The sequence below is a fragment of the Erpetoichthys calabaricus genome, chromosome 1 (genome assembly GCF_900747795.2).
Source record: "Erpetoichthys calabaricus chromosome 1, fErpCal1.3, whole genome shotgun sequence".
NCBI lineage: Eukaryota > Metazoa > Chordata > Cladistia > Polypteriformes > Polypteridae > Erpetoichthys > Erpetoichthys calabaricus.
In genome coordinates, this window is record NC_041394.2 from 1880129 (window position 1) to 1908119 (window position 27991).

A 27991-nucleotide genomic window follows, 5' to 3' on the forward strand; every position below is an offset into this window, starting at 1 on the left:
AAACTGGAGCCCTGAACATTTTTACTTTTGAGGGTGACCAGCACATAAAGTTGAACACAGTGGACGACGCTTGGCACCAAACAGCCCAACTGACTGGGAAATTTGGGGTCATCCATTACCAAGGAGATGCCCACATTGTACAGTAGTAGCCACGTTTCAAGGAGACACCACTGAGGCAATGAGGACATTAAAAAAAAAAAATCGCCTGGGCATCACTTTGAAAATGCCAATCACAAAGAAACAAAGCAGTAGGCATCCTGTCAGCTTGCCACCTACTGATATTAAGTCGGGCAGTTGGCTTCTGTCTGCCTGCTTGCCTGCCTGTCCACATTAATGAGGGCATCTGCCTTGACTTATATAGCGCCTTTCACCAACCACTTCAAATATCAGCTGTGGGGGACAATCCGAGTCCGAGGGTGAAGCGGCCCATTGTTGGGCATTTCACAACGTCAGGAGACAAACCGTGTCCAACGTAGGGCAGCGGCCTGTAGGAAGCCCTCCATCTTGGCACCGGTTGTCCCCCCCAAGTCTGCCAGTAGGCTAAGGCCTGGTGCCAATGAACTCAATGATAACGGCCTAAATCCACACGTGCCAACCCATCCAGGACCCCTCCCCCCCAAACGTGCACCCTTCCTCCCTCTGCAGACTTCCTGCTCACAAACCGCCGCTGTGTAGAAAAGGAACTCAGAGAGCCGAGCGCATCCTGTCACAAGGCTGCCACCGGAGGAACACCTCTGCCACCGAAAAGTGGAAACCGGGCGACTCGTCTCCTTGAAAAAATGGTAAGAAAGGCGCCTTTACGTCCGACCTCCAGTTTGGGCAAAGCAGGAAGGCTCAAGGAAATCCTGGAGTTAGCAGGGCACAAGGTGGGCAGCACAGCGGTGGGTCACGTGGGCATGAGCACCTCGGTAGGTGGGCCCAGAATGTCCCGAAGCTCAACACTTGGCGGGGGAAGTAAAACTCCTCAGCCCACCCGGGTAGAAGAATGGATCTGGCAAGTGGTCAGACTAGAGGACCACTGCGTCACTTGGGCAGTCACTAGAAGTGGCCAGCAGGTGGAGGCAGAACCAACACAATTTAAGTGACATTGAACTATGGGACGGGTGAGTGGAGGGCACACGGTGCCATGCCACACCTCAGAGCCCTCCATGCCACTGTCACCTGGATTAAAAACACCAGGTATCCATTTGGTGACCTGCCTGTCCAGTTCAGGGTGGCATCCTGGCCAAGGGCACCAGCAAACGTCATAAACCGAACTGAAAATGCCAACTCCACGTTTTAAGGATTCTAAATCTGAGAAATGAAGAAACGAATACGTAAAATAATTTAATAATGGCTAGAAAAATAAATATGAAAGCACTTTAGTACTGAGAGAGCGAGACATGAAAGGCGCTATATAATAAGTGGATGTTGTAATCTGAACAACGAAACTCAAACCAATTAGGAGACGCGTTTATTTAGCAATGACAACCGCCGGGGGGGGGGGCCGCCTCCTAAAATGACAAACACGCGGGCGACCGGACACCGCGAGCAGCAAGCCGGGGGGCTCCGCCCGTCCCCTCAATGCTGCCGCCGTTTCTGCTCCGCTCTCCAAGTCTCCGCCTACATGCTGGAATCTTCCCGGAGTCGCAGGAAGGTTCTCGAAACCTGCGCACCTGCGTGTCAATCAGGCACCCGGCCCCGCCCATCTTCCCCGGACACTCGCTGACCGCTACGATACGAAAGGCTCTCCTCGTCATGGCCGGGAATGCACGCAGCAGCAGCGACCCCCTGGAGTCTCCCGCTTTTACGTCGTCCATTTAGGTGGCTCGCTGTTGCCGCACGACTTGGACGGAGATTGTTGTCATTCCTTTAGCTCTCAGTTTGGGTGACTCATCGTGCGATTTGTCAGCGCCGTTAAATTATGAAGGAGACTACGGGCATCCGACGAATTCCGAATAAAGCGCTGCTCGAGAGAAAGTCCTTCAATACTCGCCGCCGCCTTCTAGTGAAGCTCGGTGTTTGCGGATACGAGAAACCGACGGCGGGGAGATTTTAAAAACCGCGTCAGCACCGCTAACAGCTCACCGCCTTCGCGGTCATTTCAAGTAGACCGGGAGCTAAAAGCTGGGCGGGGACGGGCGTTGCCGCCGCCCAATCACAATCCCTCCTCTTGTCACGTGTGCTGCTGACGTGTCCTCGCGTCTTTTGTTAAGTATTGAGATGGCGAAGCTGACGGAGCACCCGGAGAACGAAGAGGCGGCCACACGGAAGAGCAGGTGACCAGCTTTATTAAACGGGATCGAATGGAGGGGGAAGTCTTCGTCTTTAGGGCTTGGTTTGACCGCTGATGCGATTATTGAATTGATTGGGTCCGTTTTCAGTCAATGTTGATGGTGTTTGAGCAAAAATGGGACTCGTCCTTTTGGGCCAGAGAATTTCCCCTTGGGATTAATAAAGTATCTATCTATCTATCTATCTATCTATCTATCTATCTATCTATCTATCTATTATATAGCACCTTTCATATCTATCTATCTATCTATCTATCTATCTATCTATCTATCTATCTATTATACTGTATAGTGCCTTTCATTTCTATCTATCTATCTATCTATCTATCTATCTATCTATCTATCTATCTATCTATCTATTATATAGCACCTTTCATATCTATCTATCTATCTATCTATCTATCTATCTATCTATCTATCTATTATACTGTATAGTGCCTTTCATTTCTATCTATCTATCTATCTATCTATCTATCTATCTATCTATCTATCTATCTATTATATAGCACCTTTCATATCTATCTATCTATCTATCTATCTATCTATCTATCTATCTATCTATCTATCTATCTATCTATTATACTGTATAGTGCCTTTCATTTCTATCTATCTATCTATCTATCTATCTATCTATCTATCTATCTATCTATCTATCTATCTATCTATCTATCTATCTATTATATAGCACCTTTCATATCTATCTATCTATCTATCTATCTATCTATCTATCTATCTATCTATCTATCTATCTATTATATAGCACCTTTCATATCTATCTATCTATCTATCTATCTATCTATCTATCTATCTATCTATCTATCTATCTATCTATCTATTATATAGCACCTTTCATATCTATCTATCTATCTATCTATCTATCTATCTATCTATCTATCTATCTATCTATCTATCTATCTATCTATCTATTATATAGCACCTTTCATATCTATCTATCTATCTATCTATCTATCTATCTATCTATCTATCTATCTATCTATCTATCTATTATACTGTATAGTGCCTTTCATTTCTATCTATCTATCTATCTATCTATCTATCTATCTATCTATCTATCTATCTATCTATCTATCTATTATATAGCACCTTTCATATCTATCTATCTATCTATCTATCTATCTATCTATCTATCTATCTATTATATAGCACCTTTCATATCTATCTATCTATCTATCTATCTATCTATCTATCTATCTATCTATCTATCTATCTATCTATCTATCTATCTATTATATAGCACCTTTCATATCTATCTATCTATCTATCTATCTATCTATCTATCTATCTATCTATCTATCTATCTATTATATTGTATAGTGCCTTTCATTTCTATCTATCTATCTATCTATCTATCTATCTATCTATCTATCTATCTATCTATCTATCTATCTATTATATAGCACCTTTCATATCTATCTATCTATCTATCTATCTATCTATCTATCTATCTATCTATCTATCTATCTATCTATCTATCTATTATATAGCACCTTTCATATCTATCTATCTATCTATCTATCTATCTATCTATCTATCTATCTATCTATTATATTGTATAGTGCCTTTCATTTCTATCTATCTATCTATCTATCTATCTATCTATCTATCTATCTATCTATCTATCTATCTATCTATCTATCTATCTATCTATCTATCTATCTATTATATAGCACCTTTCATATCTATCTATCTATCTATCTATCTATCTATCTATCTATCTATCTATCTATCTATCTATCTATCTATCTATCTATCTATTATATAGCACCTTTCATATCTATCTATCTATCTATCTATCTATCTATCTATCTATCTATCTATCTATCTATCTATCTATCTATCTATTATATAGCACCTTTCATATCTATCTATCTATCTATCTATCTATCTATCTATCTATCTATCTATCTATCTATCTATCTATCTATCTATTATATAGCACCTTTCATATCTATCTATCTATCTATCTATCTATCTATCTATCTATCTATCTATCTATCTATCTATCTATCTATCTATTATATAGCACCTTTCATATCTATCTATCTATCTATCTATCTATCTATTATATAGCACCTTTCATATCTATCTATCTATCTATCTATCTATCTATCTATCTATCTATCTATCTATCTATCTATCTATCTATCTATCTATTATATAGCACCTTTCATATCTATCTATCTATCTATCTATCTATCTATCTATCTATCTATCTATCTATCTATCTATCTATTATATAGCACCTTTCATATCTATCTATCTATCTATCTATCTATCTATCTATCTATCTATCTATCTATCTATCTATCTATCTATCTATCTATCTATCTATTATATAGCACCTTTCATATCTATCTATCTATCTATCTATCTATCTATCTATCTATCTATCTATCTATCTATCTATCTATCTATTATATAGCACCTTTCATATCTATCTATCTATCTATCTATCTATCTATCTATCTATCTATCTATCTATCTATCTATCTATCTATCTATCTATCTATTATATAGCACCTTTCATATCTATCTATCTATCTATCTATCTATCTATCTATCTATCTATCTATCTATCTATCTATCTATCTATTATATAGCACCTTTCATATCTATCTATCTATCTATCTATCTATCTATCTATCTATCTATCTATCTATCTATCTATCTATCTATTATATAGCACCTTTCATATCTATCTATCTATCTATCTATCTATCTATCTATCTATCTATCTATCTATCTATCTATTATATAGCACCTTTCATATCTATCTATCTATCTATCTATCTATTATATAGCACCTTTCATATCTATCTATCTATCTATCTATCTATCTATCTATCTATCTATCTATCTATCTATCTATCTATCTATCTATCTATTATATAGCACCTTTCATATCTATCTATCTATCTATCTATCTATCTATCTATCTATCTATCTATCTATCTATCTATCTATCTATCTATCTATCTATCTATTATATAGCACCTTTCATATCTATCTATCTATCTATCTATCTATCTATCTATCTATCTATCTATCTATCTATCTATCTATCTATCTATCTATCTATCTATCTATTATATAGCACCTTTCATATCTATCTATCTATCTATCTATCTATCTATCTATCTATCTATCTATCTATCTATCTATCTATTATATAGCACCTTTCATATCTATCTATCTATCTATCTATCTATCTATCTATCTATCTATCTATCTATCTATCTATCTATCTATCTATCTATCTATTATATAGCACCTTTCATATCTATCTATCTATCTATCTATCTATCTATCTATCTATCTATCTATCTATCTATCTATCTATCTATTATATAGCACCTTTCATATCTATCTATCTATCTATCTATCTATCTATCTATCTATCTATCTATCTATCTATCTATCTATCAGAGAAGACGAAATTCTTTTTTTTTTCCTTTAAATTCCTGGTGATTATGTGTTCGCTGCTGCCTCACAGTTAGGAGACCCATCTGGGTTCACTTCCCAGGTCCTCCCTCCGTGGAGTTTGCATGTTCTCACTGTGTCTGCGTGGGTTTCCTCCCACAGTCCAAAGACATACAGGTTAGGTGGATTGGCAATCTTAAATTGTCCCTGGTGTGTGCTTGTGCCCTGCGGTGGGCTGGCGCCCTGCCCACGGTTTGTTTCCTGCCTTGTGCCCTGTGCTGGCTGGGATTGGCTCCAGCAGACCCCCGTGAGCCTGTGATAGGATATAGCGGGTTGGACAAGGACTGACTGATTATGTGTTCTTGTTTTCAGGAATGGATCAGCTTCACAAAAATTAGGAAACCACTATTTACAAAAACAGTAGTGTGTGTGTGTGTGTGTGTGTGTGTGTGTGTGTGTATGTGTGTGTGTGTGTGTGCAAAATAATTTGGGATACTGTTTGTTATGAAAGGCGCTATATAAAATGTCAAGCTTACGTGTTTAAAGTCTACCTGCGGTTCACATTGCAACATCCTGGGAGTCTCTTCATCCACTAATGTCTCAGCATAGAGACATTAATAAAATACTCCATGTTATACAAAAGGCGCTATATTAAATGTCAAGGTTACGTTTCATGCTGTCCACGTCTCCCATTGCAGCTTTGTGTGGTGGCATTTCACCCGCTGGTGGTCGTGACACAAAGACACTGAGACAACAATACTGTGCATGGAAAATACTTTAAGAGAGTGCTTGTTGTGACAAGGCGCTATATAAGCATACCTAAATCATAAGTATAATGTCCATCTTGACTTGGTCTCATGTCACTTCACCCACTGGTGTAACCGCACACTGAAAAAAAAGTGGTACAGCATGTGAGAAACATTTGGGGTATTATATTTATATTTATTATATTATATTTGGGTAATTTGGGGTAGTGCTTGCCATATTGAACCTCAGGTCTTCGTGTTTAATTCCCTGCCACGGCTCTCATTGTGTGTGTCAGACTGGTGCTCGTGTCACAGAGTCAATGGAAAAGCAGTGCTGTCTGTGACAAATCCTTTAGGCTAGAAAGGCGCTATATCACATCCCAGCAACCTTACCCTTCCTCTCCAATGAGCTGCCGTTGAATCTTTTGTAAGTCACCTGACTTGCCAGAGCTCATGTTGGTAAAGGTGGTCAACGTGGAAAGGCGCTATATGAAATCTCAGAATCACAGGTCCAGCCCCCAGTGCCCCCATATGGAGACCCCTGTATTCCAATCCATTTATTCAGCACGGAGTTAAGTGCAGCCAGTGCCTTTCCTGATGGCACTGGGCACAAAGTAGGAAGTAAACCAGGAGGGGCTGCCAGTCTCTTACAGGGCACACTCGCTTATACTGGTCATTCGTTCACCTAACATCCATCTCCCTGGGCATATGGGGACATGAACAGAATGGGCCCACTCCACACAGACATCTGAACCCAGGACTCTGCAGGTCCACAAAGCCTTCAATGACGTGTTACCTGGGGGGACCGTGAGTTGTGTTTGCTATAAAAAGGCGCTATATAATTGTGAGGCAAGGGAAGGAGTGAATGCAGTGCCCCCTTGAGGCTGTAGTTCAGTCTGACGCTGTGTGCCCCCCTGTTTTCTCCTTATTCCCACCTAATTGGTCAGTCCAGCTCCTGCTAATCCAAGTCCTTATGCTGTCTGAAAATGACCTGGAGTTGTTTTCTGTTTGAAAAGGCGCTATATACTTGTGCTGTCACTCCCTACAGTACAGCATTACCTCCTCAACAAGTGACCAGGGCAGCGCCCCCTTGAGGCTGAGTGTGAAGGCTTCTCCTGTGTTCAGAGTCCTAATCATGTATGAAAATCGCCTTCAGTTGTGTCTGCTATGGAAAGGCGCTATATAATTGTGCAGCCTGATTGAATTGCTTCACCTGGTGATGTTCAAAGTGTACAAATGCACATCATAACCCAGAGCCCACTTCTGACCCCCTGTTATACAGCACTGCCTCCTCAGCAAGTGACCAGGGCTGGCACAGGGTGCCCTGCACTTTTCTGCCTGTTCTCAGGATTCACGAGTCCAGCTCTTGGTGATCCAAGTCCTTATGGGGTGTGAGAATCATCTTGAGTTGTATTCTCTGTGGAAAGGCGCTATATACATATGCAACGTGAGTGAGTCACTTCAGCTGCTGGAGCTCACGGGGTAAAAACTGCAAGTCACTTTGGATAAAAGGATGAGATGAATGGACGAATAGCAGATCCCTGCATTGCCATAGCGAGTTTTAACATCGTCGTGCCATCTCGTTCTTGTCCAAGTCCTTCTGCGCCAGGGTACATGGGCTCCGGACTGGCAGATGGACGGGTGCCTGTGTCCTCACGCAGGGACCCCCTGTAACTCAATGTCACGACCCAGGATGGTCTCTCCACCTCACCCGGCTGGACCTGACCTGAACCTTCCAGCAAAGAAGGACAATGCAGAGGTGGCACACTGGATGGCTTATTCGTCCCCCACTGTCCCTGTCATCTTTGAATTAAAAAGCACACTGGCTTCCTATCACGCATTTCAAAATGTCTTCATATTGTGCCTTTTATTGATAACAGGGGAGGTTGAACCCCTGAATAATTTATGGGTGACCTCGGCCGTATGAGTGGACACAGGTGACCAGAAGTAATCAGCCAGTCACATGCGTAGGGACCTCATCAGAGCAGGCTGTCCTCAACCACCTGGTCACCGAAGTCAGACAGAAAATGCAGGCGTCACAAGGGCAAGTTAGCTTTAGCCCCGTTTGGGGGTCCGGTGGTTGCCCTCCCTCAATACTTGGCAGGTGTTGTCATTTTCACTTTATAAAAATCCAAACCAAGAAGCTCTGCCTTTTCTCAGTAAACCGCCTGTCCTGTCAGTTCATCCCACCAAGGCCTCGCTTTATGAAAAGTGCTGGCACTGACCCCGACTTTAACAGCAGCGCCCCCTTGAGGCTGTAGCTCAGGGGGCAAGATGGCTGGGCCTGAAGGCTGGCTCTGCGTGTCCCACCTAATTGCTCTGCCCATCACCTGGAGTTTTGTTCTTTATGGAAGGCGCTATATAGATGTTTGACGTTCAACAAGACGTCGGAGGTTCACCAGTTCTTAACGCTTGTGAAGGTATTGTTTCCAAACGATGTAAATATTTCTGATGTTTGGTTTCTTCTAACCAATTTCTTCCTCTGATGATGAAATGAAAACGAAAAAACCACAGGATTTCAAAACGAAAAAACCTAAATGGTCAAACATCACAAGCGGATAAGGAAGTCGAGGAACTCAGAGTTGTACGATGAAGGATAGGAAGCAGGCTGGCGTCACATCTCAGGCGGGTTCCTCTGCTGGCTGTGGTTCAGAGTTTTTGTTCATCTTTGTTAAAGTTACTTTTGCTTTGTTTTCTGTGCATTTTTTTTAATGTGTTTGGTGGGCTGGTACCCTAAGAGGCGGGGCCACCTGCCAATCACCATCAGGTACTGCCTTCTGCCCAACAAGTCCTGGGGGTCTTCCACAGTTCCCAGTGGTTCATTTTGTTATGATGGGGACTCCCAAAACATTTAAGTCTCAAAAGCACTTCCGAAACATGCCCACTGGAGGGGGAAATACAGGCAAAACCCCTGGTCCGATACAAACAAGGTCCACCGAGAATCTTTATAATTGCTCTTCAATCGCAGTGAAGCTCCATGGAGCACAGCGGCAATAGGATTGGCCCAAAACCAGAAGGGAGTCCAATACAACCAAAAGTCCCAATACGGAAATAAAAACACAAAGTCCAAATAAGAGGATAAAGTCAAAATCTGAAAATCACAGTAACTCCCCACTCCCTAGAGCAGCGGTTCTCAAACTGTAACAAAAGTAACAAAAATGGGGGCGCGAATGTTGCCATAATTTCACTATTCGTAGCGGTACTTGTAGCGGTGTATCAGCAGCAAAAAATATAGGAATACATTTTATTAGGGTTTCAAAAAACGTTAGGGGGGGTGCAATTAAAACTGTTATGAAAACTCGGGTCGCAAAGACTTAAAGGTTGAGAAACGCTGCCCTAGAGCTTTCAAAATGAACCCCCGTGAACTGTGGAAGACCCTCCAGTTTGTTAGTACCTGGATGTGATTGACAGGTGGCCCTGCCTCTTGAGGGACCGCCCACTAAACACAAAGAACATTCCTCAGGTGTAGAAGACAAAGAAGACAATCAACAAAACTGACCTTAACTACCCCAACGACTCAACGCCGAACATAAAAGACGTCAAAGGAGACATTGATGCCAACCCAGGGGAGGAACCTTAGCTGAGATATAACAGCCTGAACCGTCACTGGCTCTGCCCAGAAGAGGCTCCCCAAAAGGCTGCAAGTCCCCAAACTGCTACCTGCAGGCTGCGGCCTTCACGGGCCTAACATTGGGGAGCTTGCTTGTAAAGTTCTAAAAATTAAAATGGTCTCAAAATGGACAACAAGTAAGAGAAACCTTAAAACCTCTGGCATGAAAGCACAAGGGGAACGAGGAATCTTTATTTAAGGAATTCATTTAAGAAGATAAAGAGCAGCGTAACAAACTGCTCAACGGAGCAAATAAAGGATTTACCTAAAATGGCAATCAAAACCACAGCCAAGGGCCAATACACAGACCATCCATCCATCCATCCATTATCCAAACTACAGGGTCACAGGGGTCTGCTGGAGCCAATCCCAGCCAACACAGGGCACAAGGCAGGAAACAAACCCCGGGCATGGCGCCAGCCCACCGCAGAATACACAGACCAGCAAACCAAAAATCATCAAATGTCTCCGCTCCAAACTCAATGCCACACTGCTGGGCCCTTCTCTCTGGTCGGCTTATAAAGCAACTGGGAAAAATGTCAGGGTGGCCCCGCCTCCTGGGGCTCCACCCACAAAGTACAAGGCGCATAATTCATGAATAATATGACAATATTAATAACAAAACTGTGAATAAACAGAAGCAGAGAGGAAACCCCGGCTGTAGCAGAGCAGATAAGAACAAATGGCACAGCAACGAAGATGTGGCAGCAAGCCGGGGTCTTTCAATAGCCCTGAGGTAACTGGCGCAATGACCAGAGCACCTGGCGGCTCGGCTTTCATCCAATTAGGAGCCCCGTCTCAGCAGTCGAGGAAGATGAAAGGTGAGCAATCAGGGATCAAAGGGCACAGAAAATAACGAAACCAACCAAAAACAAAAAGAGGGCGAAGTCCTGCTGTTGTCTTAATGCACCGGATGGGGGGGCGGCACATCCGGACGCTTTATTCATTTTTTTTATTTTCTGAGTTCCGGAATATTCCGGCAGTGGAGTTGGAGTTCACTTCCCAGCAGAGGCCCCTTCACCGTGGGTTGCCTAAGCGTTTGTTTAGACCAGCGCCCCCTACAGGCCTAGTGATGCCCAATGTTGCCCGGCTCTACCTTGTAATCCCGGCTGCCGGACTCTTAACGGATTAACGGAGTTTTTCCTTTTTTTTCTTTTGCCAGTCCGACTCCTTGGTGGTGTGTGATGTCGATGAGAGCCTCAAGGAAAAACTGAAGAAATTCCGATTCCGCAAGGAGACCAATAACGCAGCCATCCTCAGTAAGTCCTTCTAGTCATTGGCGTGGGGTGTGTGGGGGGTGAGCTGGAGCTGGTGGTCTCATACGTCTGCCGGATTCCATTTTAGCTTTGGTGTTGTTTATTAATCTCGTGCTCAGTCATGTCGACGTTATGTTCGTGACATCATCGTGCCGCCATTTTGTGTCTGGTATCGAGTTGTGTCTGCCTGACTTGTGGCAGTGTCACTTTATTGGTGTCTGTCTGCAGTCACGTGACCACTGGACGGCTGACATGTGACATCATCGAGTCACGGTGATTTAAGATGGTAGTCTGGTATTCTGGATGGAAAAACACGAGACGACCCGCGAGAAAGACAAAAACAGCCAGAGGTTCATTAATGGAAAGTCCAAAATGGGACAGAAGACAACACGTGGTAGTTAGGTTCATCTGATGTCACATGACGTGACTTCTAGTGTTGGGGGACCTGCCGACTGCGGTTGCAGACCTCTCCTGACGTGCTGGATGTCACCGGGCCTGTCACATTTAGTGACTGCGTGATGAGCACTATGACGGAGCCGGTGCTGTGTGATGCGTTAACAGGCCTGAAAAGCTCCGGCACAATCTCCGCTCTCCTATTGAGACATCAGACAGACGAGCATCTCTTCGATTTGTGATGTCCCGTTGTCCTTTAAATGTTTTGTGCTACTGGATGAGCTATCGATGGTTTTCAGCTCTCATACACACACAGAGCTACCGCTGCGACTGAAGATGACATCTGAATTGTTTGAGGGGCATATTATGAACTAGGGGCGGCACGGTGGCGCAGTGGGTAGCGCTGCTGCCTAGCAGTAAGGAGACCTGAGGTTTGCTTCCCGGGTCCTCCCTGCGTGGAGTCTGCATGTTCTCCCCGTGTCTGCCAAAAGACAAAAGACATGCAGGTTAGGTGTCCCTAGTGTGTGCTTGGTGGGTATGTGTGTGCCCTGCGGTGGGATGGCGCCCTGCCCGGGGTTTGTTTCCTGCCTTGTGCCCTATGTTGGCTGGGATTGGCTCCAGCAGACCCCCGTGACCCTGCAGTTAGGATATAGCGGGTTGGGTAATGGATGGATGGATGGATGGATGGATTGTGAACTAGCTGGTGTGAGACGCTGGGGATGTCACATTAGGTGACACATTAGTGTGGCACTGACTGCCTCCAACTCCCTAGGAGTTAATGAAGGCTATGACTGAAAATCGATGGAAAAGTCACCTAACATGGCCATCGTGACGATCAGATGCCGTACAGACAGGGGTCATGTGACCACTGAAGCAGCAGGCCACAAACACGATGGCACCCCGGAGAAAGCAGTAACAAAATGGCAGCGATTCAAAGAGAATTCAAAATGGAGTCACATAATGGTAAAAAAATCAATGAAACGTAATGTCAAATCGCAGCACTCACCTCCTAGGAGTGGACTTGGACCTCAGGGTGTCTTTGGATCAGGACTGTTGGTTCACGCTCTGCCCTTGATACCTCGCTGTAGTGTGGGACTTTTGACCCTGGTGCTCTGGTTTCCATTTCTTGCCCTTGAGGGTCTTCCTGTTTTTATCACATTTCACACTGTGGGCCATCGTCACAGGCGTTTACATGAAGTTGTTCAGCGGGTGGCCACAATAATCCACCCTAGGAGACGCTCGTGTCACTGTGCCACCGTGCTAGGCAGGACTCGGGCAGTGCATGCTGGGAAATCATACCTGGAGGTGCTTACGCTGGCGCTGTGACACAAGTGTCCTGCCACCAAATGAGAACTGAATGTAATGAGCTGAGCTGACCTTTCAGTTTGTCCTCCTCACTGGTTGTCCATCTGTCTGTCCGTCCAGCAGCCTTGTATGTCAGTCCATTCTGTTCAGCTCTTTCTGTTTGTCTTGTCTGTCAGCCTCTTCAAATGTCAGTGGGTGTCTGTCCACCTCACTGGTGGTCTCTCTGTCTGTTTCCGTATGTCTGCCCATCCATCCCATTGACTCTGTCTGTCTCCCTGACTTTGTGTCTGTCCATCTGTCCACCTAACTGACTGTCCACTTGTCTGTCTCTCTATGTAAGTCCACTTCATTGGCCTGGCTGTAGGTCTGTCCATGTTATTTGGCTGCCTCTCCGTTGTCCTGTGTGTCTGTTCATCTGTCCAACTGTCTGTATGCGCTGGCCCACCTCACCAAGTATCTGCACGTCTGTCCATCTGACTGTCTCTGTCCAATTGGCCTGTCTGTGTGTCTGTCAGTGACTGTATGTCTCTCTGCTGGCCTGTCCGACTCTCTGTCTTTGTCTCTCCATCTCAATGACTCTCCGTGTCTGTCTGTCTGTCAGGGCTCTCCCGCTACAGGAGTGACGAAGGCCAATGACTGCACTGACGTCAATTTGTTGTCTTTTCTCCTGCAGTGAAAATCGACAAAGAGAAGCAGCTTGTGGTTCTGGAGGAGGAGTACCAAGTAAGTGGTGACAGAGGTGGGGACAATGACGGGTGAGCTAATGGAGTGACGATCAACAGGAAATGCAATAGGGACAATAAGGCAGGCCAAGTCCCCACCCCTGTCCCAATCTCCATCTCTGTCTCTGTCTCATTATAGATAGATAGATAGATAGATAGATAGATAGATAGATAGATAGATAGATAGATAGATAGATAGATAGATAGATATGAAAGGCACTATATAATAGATAGATAGATAGATAGATAGATAGATAGATAGATAGATAGATAGATAGATAGAGTGAAAGGCACTATATTATAGAGAGATAGATATATAGATAGATAGATATGAAAGGCACTGTATTATAGATAGATATATTGATAGATATATTGATAGATAGATAGATACAGTGAAAGGCACTATATAACAGATAGATAGATAGATAGATAGATAGATAGATAGATAGATAGATAGATAGATAGATAGATAGATAGATGTGAAAGGCACTATATAATAGATAGATAGATAGATATATTGATAGATAGATAGATGTGAAAGGCACTATATAATAGATAGATAGATAGATATATTGATAGATAGATAGATACAGTGAAAGGCACTATATAACAGATAGATAGATAGATAGATAGATAGATAGATAGATAGATAGATAGATAGAGTGAAAGGCACTATATAATAGATAGATAGATATATTGATAGATAGATAGATACAGTGAAAGGCACTATATAACAGATAGATAGATAGATAGATAGATAGATAGATAGATAGATAGATAGATAGATAGATATGAAAGGCACTATATGATAGATAGATAGATAGATAGAGTGAAATGCGCTATATAACAGATAGATAGATAGATATGAAAGGCGCTGTATGATTGATAGATTTTGTCTTCATCTTCTCCTCCTCGACTACCTCCAAGGGGTCCAGATTGTGTCCTAATCCTCCACTTCAGTCTTTATTTAACAGGTGGTCTACCACCTCCTAAAGCCCAGGACCAGCCTCTCAATGGTCTTCACGAGCCTCTGGTCTGCAGTCTTTAGGTCAGGAGGTGCCCGACGTCTTTGTAACAGAAGTAATGCAGGATGATTTCCACAGCAGCACCACTTTCTGGATCATGGCTGAGCAGGTCCTCATATAAGACCAACATAAATAATAAAACCAGCCATCTGAGGGCTTCTACTGACAGTTCCCAGCTGGCACATGGGTGAAGACCACTGACCCTGCACTCAGACTAACATGAGGAAACAAGATATGGCCGTCTAAGTGGCTCCAGTTGTCACTGGGTTTGAGACATCAGCATTCCAGTGGCTTTATAGCGCCTTCAGACCCGAGTAGCCATGTTCGAGAGTTTGCCCGGCGACAGACTGGCGTCCCTGCCAGGGTTGGTTTATGCTTTGTGCCAACAGCACCTTCAGAAAGGCCCCAGACCCTTCTGTTTTTGCTCATTTTGTTCTGTTGAGTCCAAATCATCTAAATTGTTTTTTTCTTCATCCAGCAGCACTCAGCATCCCAGAAGAGGAATTTTGCAGGTTTAATAGAATTTAAAAAATGGACCCATCCCGTTGACACTCAGCACTTTGTTGAAGCCCCCTTGCCAGCAATTCCAGCCTTGAGTCCGTGACAAGCTTCACTCAGACCTAGATGTGAGGACTTGCTGCCGTTCTCCTCAGCAGACCCCCTCGAGCTCTGACCGGGTGGATGGAGACCATTGGTGGGCCACTGTTGTCAGGTCTTTCCTGAGATGCTCGACTGGAGTTCAAGTCCAGGCTCTGTCTGGACCACCCCAGATCGTTGGTAGAGTTGTCCCTAACCCACTCCTCTTGTGACCCTCCCAGCCAGCCTGAGGTGTTCTGCAGGTTTTCATTAAGGGTCTTTCTCTCTCTCTACTTTGTCCCATCCCAACTTCTCCTCAGCCCTGTCTGGTCCCCCCAGAACCCACCATGTTTCTCTGTTGAAATGGCACTGCGCAGGTTTCCTCCAGACATGACACTTCAAATTGAGCTCAGGTGGCTCACCTTTGGTTTCGTCAGAGCAGAGGGTCTTCTTTCTCAGTCTGTGTGTCCTTTGGGTGCCTTTCTACAAACTCCAAGCAGACGTCCATGTGTCACTTACTGTGTGGCCTCTGTTTAGTGGTGGTAGTCCTTCTGGAAGTTTCTCCCTTCTTCACACAGGTTCTCTGGACCTCAGACCACCGAGTTATCAGACCCCTCTCTTATTAATCCCCTTTTCCTCCAATTGCTCAGTTTGGCCGGGTGGTCAGTTCCAGTTAGAGTTTGTGGTCCTTCCAGGACTTCTTTCATTTCAGAATTATGGAGGCCACTTGTGCTGCAGACGTTGCTGTGGCCTTCCCAGATCGGCACCTTGTCACAATCCCACCTCAATGCCCTGTGAGCAACTCCTCGGACCTCATGGCTTGGCTTTATATCCCCCTGTGGCACCTTCTCTAGACTGGCGTGTGCCCGTCCTAAATCACATCTCATCGGTTGAACTGTCTACAGGTGGACTCCAAAGAAGGGGTACAAACATCTCAACGATGATCCATAGATTGAGTAGCACCCAAGGCAAATCTCAAGTGTTGTAGCAGGGGGTCTCCACACTTGTGACTATTGGGGTATTTCATTTTTAATCCATTGGCACAGATTCCTCCAATTCTGTTTCAGTTTGCCATTCTGGGGTATTGGGTGTTGCTTGACGAGGAAGAAAAAAAATGAATTGGAAAGAATTTAGCACAAAGGGGTCCGAAGACTTTGTGGAGGTGCTGTTGGCACAAGGTATAGACCAATCCTGGCAAACTCTCACCCATGGCTGCTCTGTGGTCATTTTTGCATCAGTAGACACATAACATTAATACCCATGAAGACACGGGTGTGACATGCCAGTTGGCATCAGTTGACCTCAGTTGTCATACTTCATCTTGGCTGCAAGTTTCCATTTTAACTTTTTATTTTTTCCCATGGTGCCCTTTGGTGGTCACTCACATGATGCCAGCTTTGGGCAACTATCTGGTGTCCTCTAGTGGGGACTCTATGCTATGGTAAGACTTCATTTTAATAGTACTCCCTGGTGCCCTCTAGTGGCCATTCACAGGCGAGTTTCCATCTGAAAAGTGCCACACTGTCCTGAAGTTGAACCCGCACTCCTGGCACTGGGAGTCTGCAGCTTTAACTGGTTTGGGTCCAGTGGGACATGTTGAGGTGTAAATGGATACCAGGTGAAAGAAAAGTTCTGTAGCAGGGCGGCTCAAGCCAGGGATGTTAGGGCAAGTGTATGTGAGGAGCAGTGTAATTTGTTCAGTGGCCACTAGGGGTCACTATAGCCTCTTAGAGCAGTTTTTCTTAAAACTTTTTTTTTTTTTTTTGGTGACCCAATTTTGCCACTGATTGTCCCTTGGAGATTTGCCACTGCAGGTCATTGCAGAACAACGTCGACCGCTTTAGCTGCCCGTGGCGACCCATCACGAAACACTCCGCTGCCCGTATGCGAGCCTCTCCCATTGACTTCACTTGTGAATCTCAACTCTGCACAACCCAAAGGGTGGTGACCCATAGTTGAAGAACCAATGTCTTATGTCTTAGAGGGGTCCATCCATCCATTCACCCGTCTTCCAAAGCCGCCCTATCCTGAGCAGGGGTGCAGGGAAGCTGGAGCCTATCCCAGCAAGCATAGGATACACAGCATATCATATAAATGGCTGTCTGAGCAGCTGTCTGTTGAGGAAGGTGAAGAGGAAATTGAGGAAGAATTAAAACAGAATGAATGATGAGGCCCTGACCTTGGGGTAATGGGGGGCAGCCGGGGGATGACGGTCACACTATCCTCGATTCCTTAAAGAATCCCACCTAGCAATCAACAGATGGAGTAGAAGAACAAAGACAAGGAATTACAGAGCTGCTGTGTGCAATAGGCACCACGAGGGGGCGCCAGGAGTGACTTTCGGATCCTCTGCTCTGCTCTTTCATGTCCGCCCTTCACCTCTTCTGTCATTTCAGGACATTTCTCCGGACGAGCTGAAGAACGAACTTCCAGAACGACAGCCGAGATATCCTTTACTGTTCTCACCCACACAGTGCCTGCGTCGGTAGTCGAATTTCACGACGGTGGCCAGCTGCTCATTTTAATGTTTTTTTCCATGGCGCCCTCTGGTGTTCAGTCACAGGACTCTAAATTAGCGTGAATTTTCATTTGGACTCCTTGGCTTGACACCCTCTGGTGGTCAGTTGCTAAACTCCAGCGCAGAGAAAATTTTGATTTGAACTCTTTGGCCTCAGTTGTCATATTTCATCTTAGCACAAGTTTCCATTTTAACTTTTTATTTTTTTCCCATGGTGCCCTTGGGTGGTCACTCACATAATGCCAGCTTTGGGCAACTGTCTGGTGCCCACTGGGGGTCAGTCACAGGACTCTATGCTATGGTAAGACTTCATTTTAATGTTTCTCCCTGGTGCCCTCCCTACTGGTCAGTCACAGGACTTTAAATTAGGGAGAGTTTCCCTCTGGTGGTCAGTTGTGGGACTACAGCTTAGGGTGATTTTTTTTTTTTTTTTAATTTTATTTTGTCTCTTTGACTCAGCACCCCCTGTTGGTCAGTTACAGAAGTTAAAATTAGGATGAGTTTTTAGTTCAACCCTTTGCTCTTTAGGGTGGTCAGTCGCGAGACTTCACTTTAAGGTGAGTTTTTCGTGTAACTTTTTCCTTCTTGTGTCCAGTCAGAGGACTCCAGCTTGAGATGAATTTTCTTCTGAACTCTTTGGCCTGGTGCCCTCTGGTGGTCAGCATGCAGGACCCCATATTATGACAGGCTGTCATTTTAAATGCCTTTATCTTAGGGTAACTTTTCATTTTAGTTCTTTTCTCTGCCGCCCTCTTGTGTCCAGTCTATGGACTCCAGTTTAGGGCAAATTTTTGTTTGAATTTTTTGGCCTCTGTTCGTTTTGGGACAAGATTCCTTTTTTTCTCTCCTGGTGCCCTCTAGTGGTCACTCATGAGACCCCAGTTGAGATGGCTTTCATTTTAAAACTTTATCTGGCGCCCTCTAGTGGTCAGTCACAGGACTCAATCTTATTTTAATTTTTTTCCCTGGTGCCCTCTGGGGGTCAGTCATGGGACTCCATCTTATGATGTTTTCAGTTCAATTCTTTGGATTGGTGCCCCCTAGTGGTCAGTCTGCAGGACCCCACGTTATGACTGGTTGCCAGTTCCCTTATCTTAGGACAGCTTTCCATTTTAATGCCCCCTAGTGATCAGTTGCAGGACTCCAATGTAGGAGGATTTTTCATTTGAACTCTTGGGCCTGATGCCCCCTGGTGGTCAGCTGCAATACTCCAGTGTAGGGAGAGTTTTCCTGTTATCTCTTTGGCCAGGCTCCCCCATCTTAGGACACGTTTCCATTTTGCCTGCCAATGCGCCCTCTGGAGGTCACTAGAGAGACATCAGCTCAGGGTTAAATTTTCATTTTAACTTTTTTTTTTATCTAGTGCCCTCTGGTGGTCAGTCTTATGCTACGTTTTCTTTTACATTCTTTTTTCCTTGTCGCCCTCTGGTGGTCACTCCAGCCTAGGATGAGTTTTTATTTGAACCCCCCCGAGTATACTGATGTGCTTGGTCATCATGGTCGCCCTCTGCCGCCCTCCTCCCGTTTTCCTTGACAGCTTTTCACATTTGTCGTCTACAGCTACAAGTATGTCCATGACGATGGCAGAATCTCGTTTCCCCTCTGCTTCATCTTCTCCAGTCCTGTTGGTGAGTGCAGTGGCTTCGACTTTTCTTCATTTCATGCATTTTCAATCTCCATTAAGCCAATTCTGGGGTCTGAGGGCTTTAGGGAGAAGGCTGGACCCACCCGAGATGGGCACACCACACCAAATCCATTGTGTTTATTGCTAAGTGGCCCCATCACTCACAAGTCCAGTGCCAATGCCATGAAACTGAGACACTAAACAGTCGACCCTGACCTGCATCGGGTGACTTTGAGCACATTGTGTCACCACGTAGCCCCAAATTCCACTCAGCCCAGACTCCTGAAGCTGGTCACTTCTCTCGGCCTGTGGTCCAAGTGGGCATATTGGGGCAGTCACGGGTGAGGATGGGTCCATTCTGAGGTCAGTGCCCAGCCTGCCAGTCCATGTGAGTCATGCTCACCACCAGGGCTCTTCTTATCCAGCCTTCTCAGGGTTTGCAAGTCGTACCCACCATAGACGAGTGTGACTCCAACTGGCATTTTCCAGCCCTTCATTCCCATGCCAGTTTCTTTAGATCTATGCTTGACTGGCATTTTGTGCCCACACAGTGTCTCTGTCAAGCTCACCTACTTTGAGCAGCACCCTGGCTGGCTCCTTATTCCCAGAATTAGTGCCAGTGTGCCAGGCCAGGGTATGACTAGTAAAGTGACGAGGGCACCAAGCCTCAGTCCTAGGTGTCTGGGATGCTGCCTATCTTGATGGTGCTGGGTGCAAGGCAGGAACCAGCTCCGGATGGGATGCCAGTTAACTGTAGGGCCCATTCAGGCTTACCCACGTGGTGCCAGTTTAGAAATGCTAGTTAACTTGACAGAAAAATCTTCAGGGGCTTGGAGCTGAACCACCTGGCACACCTGCTCATCTGCCATGCTCTTAAAAGGAGGGCATCATCGCTGCTCCTCTGTCATGCCCCCTTTCTTTCTTTCTTTTTTATTTATTTCACCCTGCACGTCAGGTTATGATCACATGTGAAGTTACTGTGAAAGGCGCTATATAGTTTTTTTTGGTTGACTCTCATCTGGCTGAGGTGGCTTTTGCATGAATGTGGGTAGTGACCCACATGTTGGCACAGTCTTCCTGCCACATGGCAAAGATATGCTATTAAACTAACTGGCTCCATGTGTATGCCATAGTACCCAGTGACAGACTGGCACCCCCATATGGTCTCTTTCTTGGCTTCTGGGTGTCTTCTGAATGCCAGTTATATGAAGATGAAATCAACTGTGCAGTACCCGTGTTAAATGCTATGGCATGGGCTTCACCATGAAAGGCGCTATATAGGAAACATGAGATTACAGACTCACTGTGTGACCTCGAGCCACTAAGCCTGCCAGTTGTACTGCTACAGAAACATGATTAATAAATAAATAAATCATTAAATATCATAATTCAATTGTTAATAAACATTCAAAATTTCCTCAGCATACTGCTCTCTGCTGAAAGGCACTATATAGTTATTTTAAATAGGCAATCAGATCACATTGTGTTTGTCACATACAAATTATACCTAAAGTACAAGACATTGACTGTCATCTGGCTGGGGTGCCTTTTGTTATGCCCCTTCACGTTGGCACTGTTAAACAGACTGGTAGCTCTTAACTGGCCCAATGTGTGTGCCATAGTGCCCAGTGACAGACTAGCACCTCCTTCAAGGTCCCTCCAGGGTCTCTGCATTTGACAGCCGTGTGCTGGCAGGGCGACATCACTGCTTTCGGCCCTCATGGCTTCTGTCACCGGCACTTTCACTGTCACTGTCACTGTTACCATCGTGTTATATTTGGCTTCTCTTCTCCAGTACTGTGCCCCCACCCAGTGGCAGAGACTTTGAACTGCAACCGACAGTCCTGTAAATCACTTCAGCTGTCGGTGCCCCAGTTGCAGCCACCCTGAGAGGGCATTGGGATGGTGTATGTGGGTGATGTAAGGCACTATATAAAAATGTAAAGATGATGGCTTAGTGTCCAGTAAAGGCTTCCTGTGTGTCCATGCCATTATTAGGCATGTGATAGCAAATTGTAATATGCTGCACCTTGAAAGTAAGGAGGGTGGCATATAAAACCAGACGAGTAAGAACCAGCTGTTCTTTACTGGGCCTGTGAAGCACTCTGGAGTATTGTGTTAAAGGCACTATATAGCAACACAATCCTTCCAGTTTGTGTCTCATTTCTGCCAACCGGTGTGATCCTTTATATTTTAAAGAAATATAAATGTAACTGTAGGGTACCCTGCCAATAAAATGCTTTGCCGTGTATCACCGTGAAAGGCGCTATATAGAACTAGGAGACTCCAGAGTCCCACAGACTCCATTTTAACTCTTCTCTCTTTGTCTTCTGAGAGTCTGTTCTGTTAAGTCTCTGGCCAGGCGCCCTCTGCTGGTCAGTTGCAGTTTCCATTGTCACTTTTGTTTTTCCCTGGCGCCCTCTGGTGGGACGTTCTGAAACTTCAGCATAGGATGATTTTGAATATTTTTGTTTTCTCTGGTGCCCTCTGGTGGTCACTCTTGAGACGCCATCTTAAGATGAATTTTTATTTTAAAATTCTAGCCTGGTGCCCTCTGGTGGTCAATCAGAAGACTCCATCCTATGATAAGTTTATTTTAATTGGTGCCCTCTTGAGGTCGCACTCCTCTTAGGTTCAGTTTTAACCCTTTGGCCACATTTGCCACCCTAGGTGTACTAAGGTGCCCTCCTCTTGTTTCCCTAGACAGACTTTTACTTGTGTCACCTACAGCCATAATTACGGCCATGATGATAGCAGAGTCCCCACCGGAGTAACACTCTGTGTGAAAGGCACTATATAGAAATACAGTCTTTCCAGTTTAGTGGCCATTAGTGCCTCCCTCTCTGACTTTGCATGCCAGGGGTCCATTTATAGGAATAGGAAAGCAATTGTGAAGTGCTGTACCTAAAATGTTGTTCATTATGCAAGGCACTATATAAAAACTGAGCGGCCCTGAATGAAATATAACGTCAGCCAGCTTTGCTGCTACAGCACTGGGATTAACAAATAAATATTATGATTACATTATCTTTAAATAATGACACTTTGGGAATCGGGCCCCTTGTGAAAGGTGCTATAAAGAAACACCGTCTTTCTATTTTAGTGCCCATTGATGTCTTCTATGTGACCCTGCATGCCACCTGAAGGAACATGAAAGCAACTGTGAGGTACGGCATGGGCTTCACCGTGAAAGGCACTATATAAAAACGCGCGATTACAGACTCACAGTGTGACCCCGAGTTACTAAGCCTGCCAGAAACATGACTGATAAATAAATAATAAATATTCACACTTTACTGGGCTCATAAAGTACGTACCTTAAGGCAGTGCCCTCTTTTCAAAGAGCGTCTCTCCAGTTTAGTGCCCACTAGCACCCCTCAATATGCTAGAGATCCAATTTTAGGAACAGAAAAGCAGCTGTAGTGTAGTGCCCTGTACCCGTGCCTGCTCTGGGGTGCTCAGCGCTATGATTGGCGCTATATTAAAGTGCCCTGTGGGCGCCACCTGAAGGACTGTGAATGCAATTGCAGGTGCACTGTAACTGTGAAGTGCCTGGCGTTGAAAGGCGCTATATAAAAACACAAGGATGGGACATCTGCTTCAGCACAGGCACATCACTAAACCCAAGTGTGTTGTGAATCACATCCAAGACCAAAGTGCGGCATGGTGCCCTGAGATGGTCTTCACTCCAGAAAGGTGCTATATATAATATTTTTTTCTTTTATAAATTATTCTTGCATATTTTTCAGGTGTCCTTACTCCAGGTGATATCAGGGGGCATTGCAGGGGTTTCCTTGTGTTTTTGCTAATTGCAGCCCACCTGAGTCAAGTAGTGCCCTCTGGGGTGAGAGGGGGGGTCACAACGGGTATTAAAAGTCCTGGGTGAAGCACCAGCCCATCCAAAGTGGGCATCAAGGGGATGAATATATTTATAGCAGTGAGCGAGTCTCCTGCTGATCTGCTGATGAAAGGCGCTATAGAATTCTGTTAACTGGGGCGATTGAGAGAAAGACAGAATGACTCAAGTGACAAGTCCCAATTGTCTGCGCTGTCCCTGTCCCCATTATAGCAGATGTTATGATGAAGCCACTCCCCTTTTTGTCATTTTGATCTGGGGGTCTCCCATCGCTAATGGCCGTCTCCTCCTCCTCCTCCTCCTCCTCACTTTCTGGTGTGGCTTTGTGGCCTGACTCTCTAGCTCATCCTCAGGCCGGTGCCCTCTGGTGGGGAGCATGTGGCATGACGCCCACTGATTGGTATTCACAGTGTGGCACCTATCATCTGAAATATGATCACATCTCCATCTCTGTGAGCCCACGTTGTGCACGGCGGGTTACGCGCATCTGTGTCTTCATGCATTATTAATCACCGTCAAGCTCGCCCGCCTCGCATACATTTTTTATTTTTTTTCTGTTCTATTGTGGGATAAAAAGGACCGACAGGGTAGGAGGTGACAAGGCCGAGAGATGCCAGGCTGCTGGAGGATTAAAGCTGGCATTAAGAGTGGCCGCCGACATTTGAAAGGAGTTTGAATGTTTCTTAATGAGGATCTGACTGGTTAGGCGGACAGGAGAGCCAGAGAGGTCCACAAGGAAAGGGGACGAGAGGGGGAGGCTTTGGGGGGTCAGCACAACCAAGCAGAGTGAACCCATCACAGTAACCAGGGCACAACAGGGACACACGCACATGACTCCGCACCCTGGTGAAGGCTAACAGAGGCGGAGTCAATGATTAGCAAATGAATGGACAGGGCGGAGTCAGTATCACAGCAACCGAGGCTTAACAGGCACACACCCACATGCCGACAAAGGCGGAGTTAGTATTACAATGATTGGCACATAACTGGAACCCACTGTTGTGAATGATGAAAAGGGTGGAGTCAGTATCACAGCAACCAGGGTGTAACAGGGACACACCCACATGACTCACCATTAGTGTGATGCAGAAAGGGGTGGAGTCAAGGTTTAACAGGGGCAGTGCCATGAAAGCTAAAGTAGGTGGAGTTACCATTACATCACCTGACCCCAGTTAGATGCTTAAAGGGGCGGAGTCAGATCACAGTGAATGCTGAAAAAGGTGGAGTCACCATTACAATGACTGAGACTCAACAAGGACACGTCCACATGACTCCACTTGAGTGAAAGGCTGAAATGCATAAAACTCACCATTTATCTGATTGGTTTATAATTGGGGCACACCCACAGGTCTTGGTCCGTCCCATTGATCTGCTAAAAGGGGAGGAGTCAGCATATCAGTGACAAGGCTTAACAGGGACACATCTGCACAAGTTGTCACCTATAAATGCTGAAGTAGGTGGAGTCACAATCATGATTGGTGCAATGAGATGCTTACAAGGGTCAGACCACAGTGACCGGGGCTTAACAGGGACACACCCTCCTGAGTGAGATTCTCAAAGGGGTGGAGTCACCAGTATAGTGATCAGTACATAACTCGGCACAATTTACCTTAATGAGATGCTGAAAAGGGGAGGAGCTAGCATCACAGTGACTGGAGTTTCACAAGGACACGCCCACATGCATTGTTCCCACTGCTCACCACATATTCATGACTGAGGTTGTTTTTCCTGCTGCAGGAGTGGAATTTTGTGTGAAAGGCACTATATAGAAACACAACCTTTCCAGTTTTTGCCCATTGCTGCCACCCAGTGTGACCCTGCATGCCAGGGATCCTCCGATAACATCATAAACATAGTTGTAGTGTAGCATGCATGTAAAATGCTTTGAGTGCCTCACCATGAAAGGCGCTATATTGACCTATGAGTTGCAGACTTTCCCCTTGTCTTCTGGTAGTCTGCAGTGAGGTTACATGTTAAGGCTTTGGCCTGGTGCCCTCTAGTGGCCAATCATTTCTTTTGTCCCCCCCCCCCACCCATCCTAATGACAAGTGACAGCATCTTTCCTTACTGAACACCTTTAGCACAGTCGGGGTCTGTGAAATGACTTCAGTCACAGTGATCTGACTGCACAGAGGACCTTGTGTTATGATATAGCGCCTTCAATAACGCACAGTACAGTTTTAATACTCAGTGGACATTCATACAACTTATTCTGACCAGAGAAAAGTTAGTGGCATGAAATGAACAGGTGAGCTTACACAGTTCAGGGAAGTCCGAGACCCTTCATTGGTGTTGCAGTTTCATTTTATATCCCCCCCAATATGAGCACTGGCTGGTAACACTCACTGATCCGGAGACTTTGGTATTTACAGATCTGTAGCCACTAGAGGGCAGCATTATCTCTTGGAAATACAAAAAAAAAAAAAATCAGCAGCCGAGGGTCCTGAGAGCCAATCACACAATGGATGTTCAATTCTTAAATCTAGAAGTCAAAAATGTCAAAACCTCCACTAACTTTTATTAGCCGAGAGCAATGGTGCCCTCTTTAACTGTAGGAGCTGTTCAAGTTCACATGAGCTGCCATCGTCACCTGCCGATCAGAGAGCACAAAGCCTGTCCTCTTAGCTCAGAGGGTTTGATGTTCTGCTTTAGCTCACAAGGAAGTCACATGCCATTTAAGGATGGCACTTAGGGGCAGGGCTAATTGTAGATGGCATCAAGGGGGGGTGGAGTCACACTGACAGTGACCGGGACTTAACAGGGACACACCCCCATGACTCACTCAGGAAATGCTGATAGGGGCGGAGTCACTGTTAGAGTGCTCTGAGCTTAATAGAGTCACGCCCACATGAGAAGGTGAAAGGGGCGGAGTCACCCACCATCTTAATTACTGGTGCTTCTACTTCCGTGAGCCACAAGTCAGACTCCATTCAAACTCTTACCTGTCCCTGTTAAGGGTGGTCTTGGCACTTGGAATGAAGGGCTGCCCTCTCAGCTCTAAAGTCTAAGGCTGAATTATCCATTGGATCTCTCTGTGCTTTACTCAAGGAGGAGGTGTGTCCACATGTGGAAGGGGCGGGGTCACAATGACTGTAGCTGGAGTTTAACAGGGACACACCCCCATGACTCACCTGTGGTGACTTACTTAAAGAGGTGGAGTCATATTCACAATGACCGGGGCTTAACATGGACACACCCACATGACTTGTGACAGGTGACAGTACCTTTCCTTACTAAAGACCTTTGTAAAGTTTTTATATTTTTACAGTGGCCAGTGACATGATTTGACTGCACCGGTGTCATTGTGACACGATATAGTGCCTATAATAATGAACACTGTTCCAGGACAGTTTGTAGGTACAGTAGAATTTTTTAATATAGCGCACTTCAAACATCTCATTCTGATCAGAGACAAGACCGATTGATTTCCTACAGTATAGTGCCTTTCACAGAGAAATCTAAGACCCTTTATTGGTTTTGCTCTTTCGTTTCATAAAGTGTGAGCACTGACAGGTGGCCCTCACTTCGGGGGTCATCACACACCTCTAACCTTGCCATTTACAGGATTTTAGCCACTAGAGGGCAGCATTACCTCTCAAAAGTGGGTGGAGTCACATTCACAGTGACCGGGGCTTAACAGAGACACACCCACATGACTAGCCCCTCCTCCAGTGGACAAAGAGGATGATAGAAAAGTTGCTCTGTACAATCAAAGCTAAGCATCCCATTTACCTGGATGCTTTTGATGCCACCTGTGCCAAGTCTGGTGCCCAGCTCTTACCTTCACTCTGTGTTTTGTGCCCTGTAGGATGTAAGCCGGAGCAGCAGATGATGTATGCTGGCAGTAAAAACAGACTGGTGCAGGCTGCAGAGCTTACCAAGGTAAGGGTGCTGGCATCTCTGGGGCTTTCAGTACCTGGAAAAGGTTCCGTCACGGCGGGCACATTGCCAGGGTCATGGTCGAAGACAGTTTTGCTGTTCTTGTCAGGATTCCATTACAGAACATGCAGCTTTATTTCATATCGTTTTTTAAATGATAGCTATTATTTTTTTTAATTGTTATAAGTTTTTATTGTTAGCTTTCATGGCAGATGGCGACGCCTCTCATGTCAGCCCTGACTCTCCTTCAGAAGAACCCAAATGTTCTCTCCACAGCTTAATGAGAAGGTCCATTAATGAGGGGATAAAGGCCATTTTATTCATATAGCGCCTTACCCACATTCAAAGCAGACATTCAGAATGTAACCTCAAGTGACGGACCTTCCAATCACAAAGGGATCAGCAGGCTCATCCAATCAGGATACGCCTGATTAGCACGGGCTGCCAGGCAGGCAGGTGAAGCGTCCAATCAGAGCTTGAGGTTGAGAGGTCTTTCTTTGGGGTCTGCTCATTTCTTAGGAGGTCCCACTTAACACATGATGGTCTCCGTCTAGGTGTTTGAGATCCGGACCACAGAAGACCTGACCGAGGACTGGCTGAAGGAGAAGCTCTCGTTTTTCCGTTAAACTCTGCACCGTTCCGTCTCCTGAGGGCTGCAATGTCCACGTTCAAGATGGCGGTAAAGGCTGCAGTTACGTTATGGAGACGTCACACCGTCCCTCCCTCTCTGCCTGCCTGTCTGTCTGTCTGGCTGGCTGGCTGGCATT

General features: G+C 45.2%; 1 protein-coding gene across 1 annotated transcript; it reads left to right on the forward strand.

Annotated features, from left to right (window-relative positions):
• The first annotated feature begins 628 nt into the window (after positions 1–628).
• On the forward strand, positions 629–27991 carry gmfg (glia maturation factor, gamma). The gene is made up of 7 exons (XM_051934435.1): positions 629–782; positions 11233–11329; positions 13698–13747; positions 17744–17793; positions 19411–19493; positions 27154–27227; positions 27779–27991. The coding sequence occupies exons 1-7, from the start codon at positions 780–782 to the stop codon at positions 27848–27850; spliced, it is 429 nt and encodes a 142-aa protein (XP_051790395.1). The 5' UTR covers positions 629–779; the 3' UTR covers positions 27851–27991.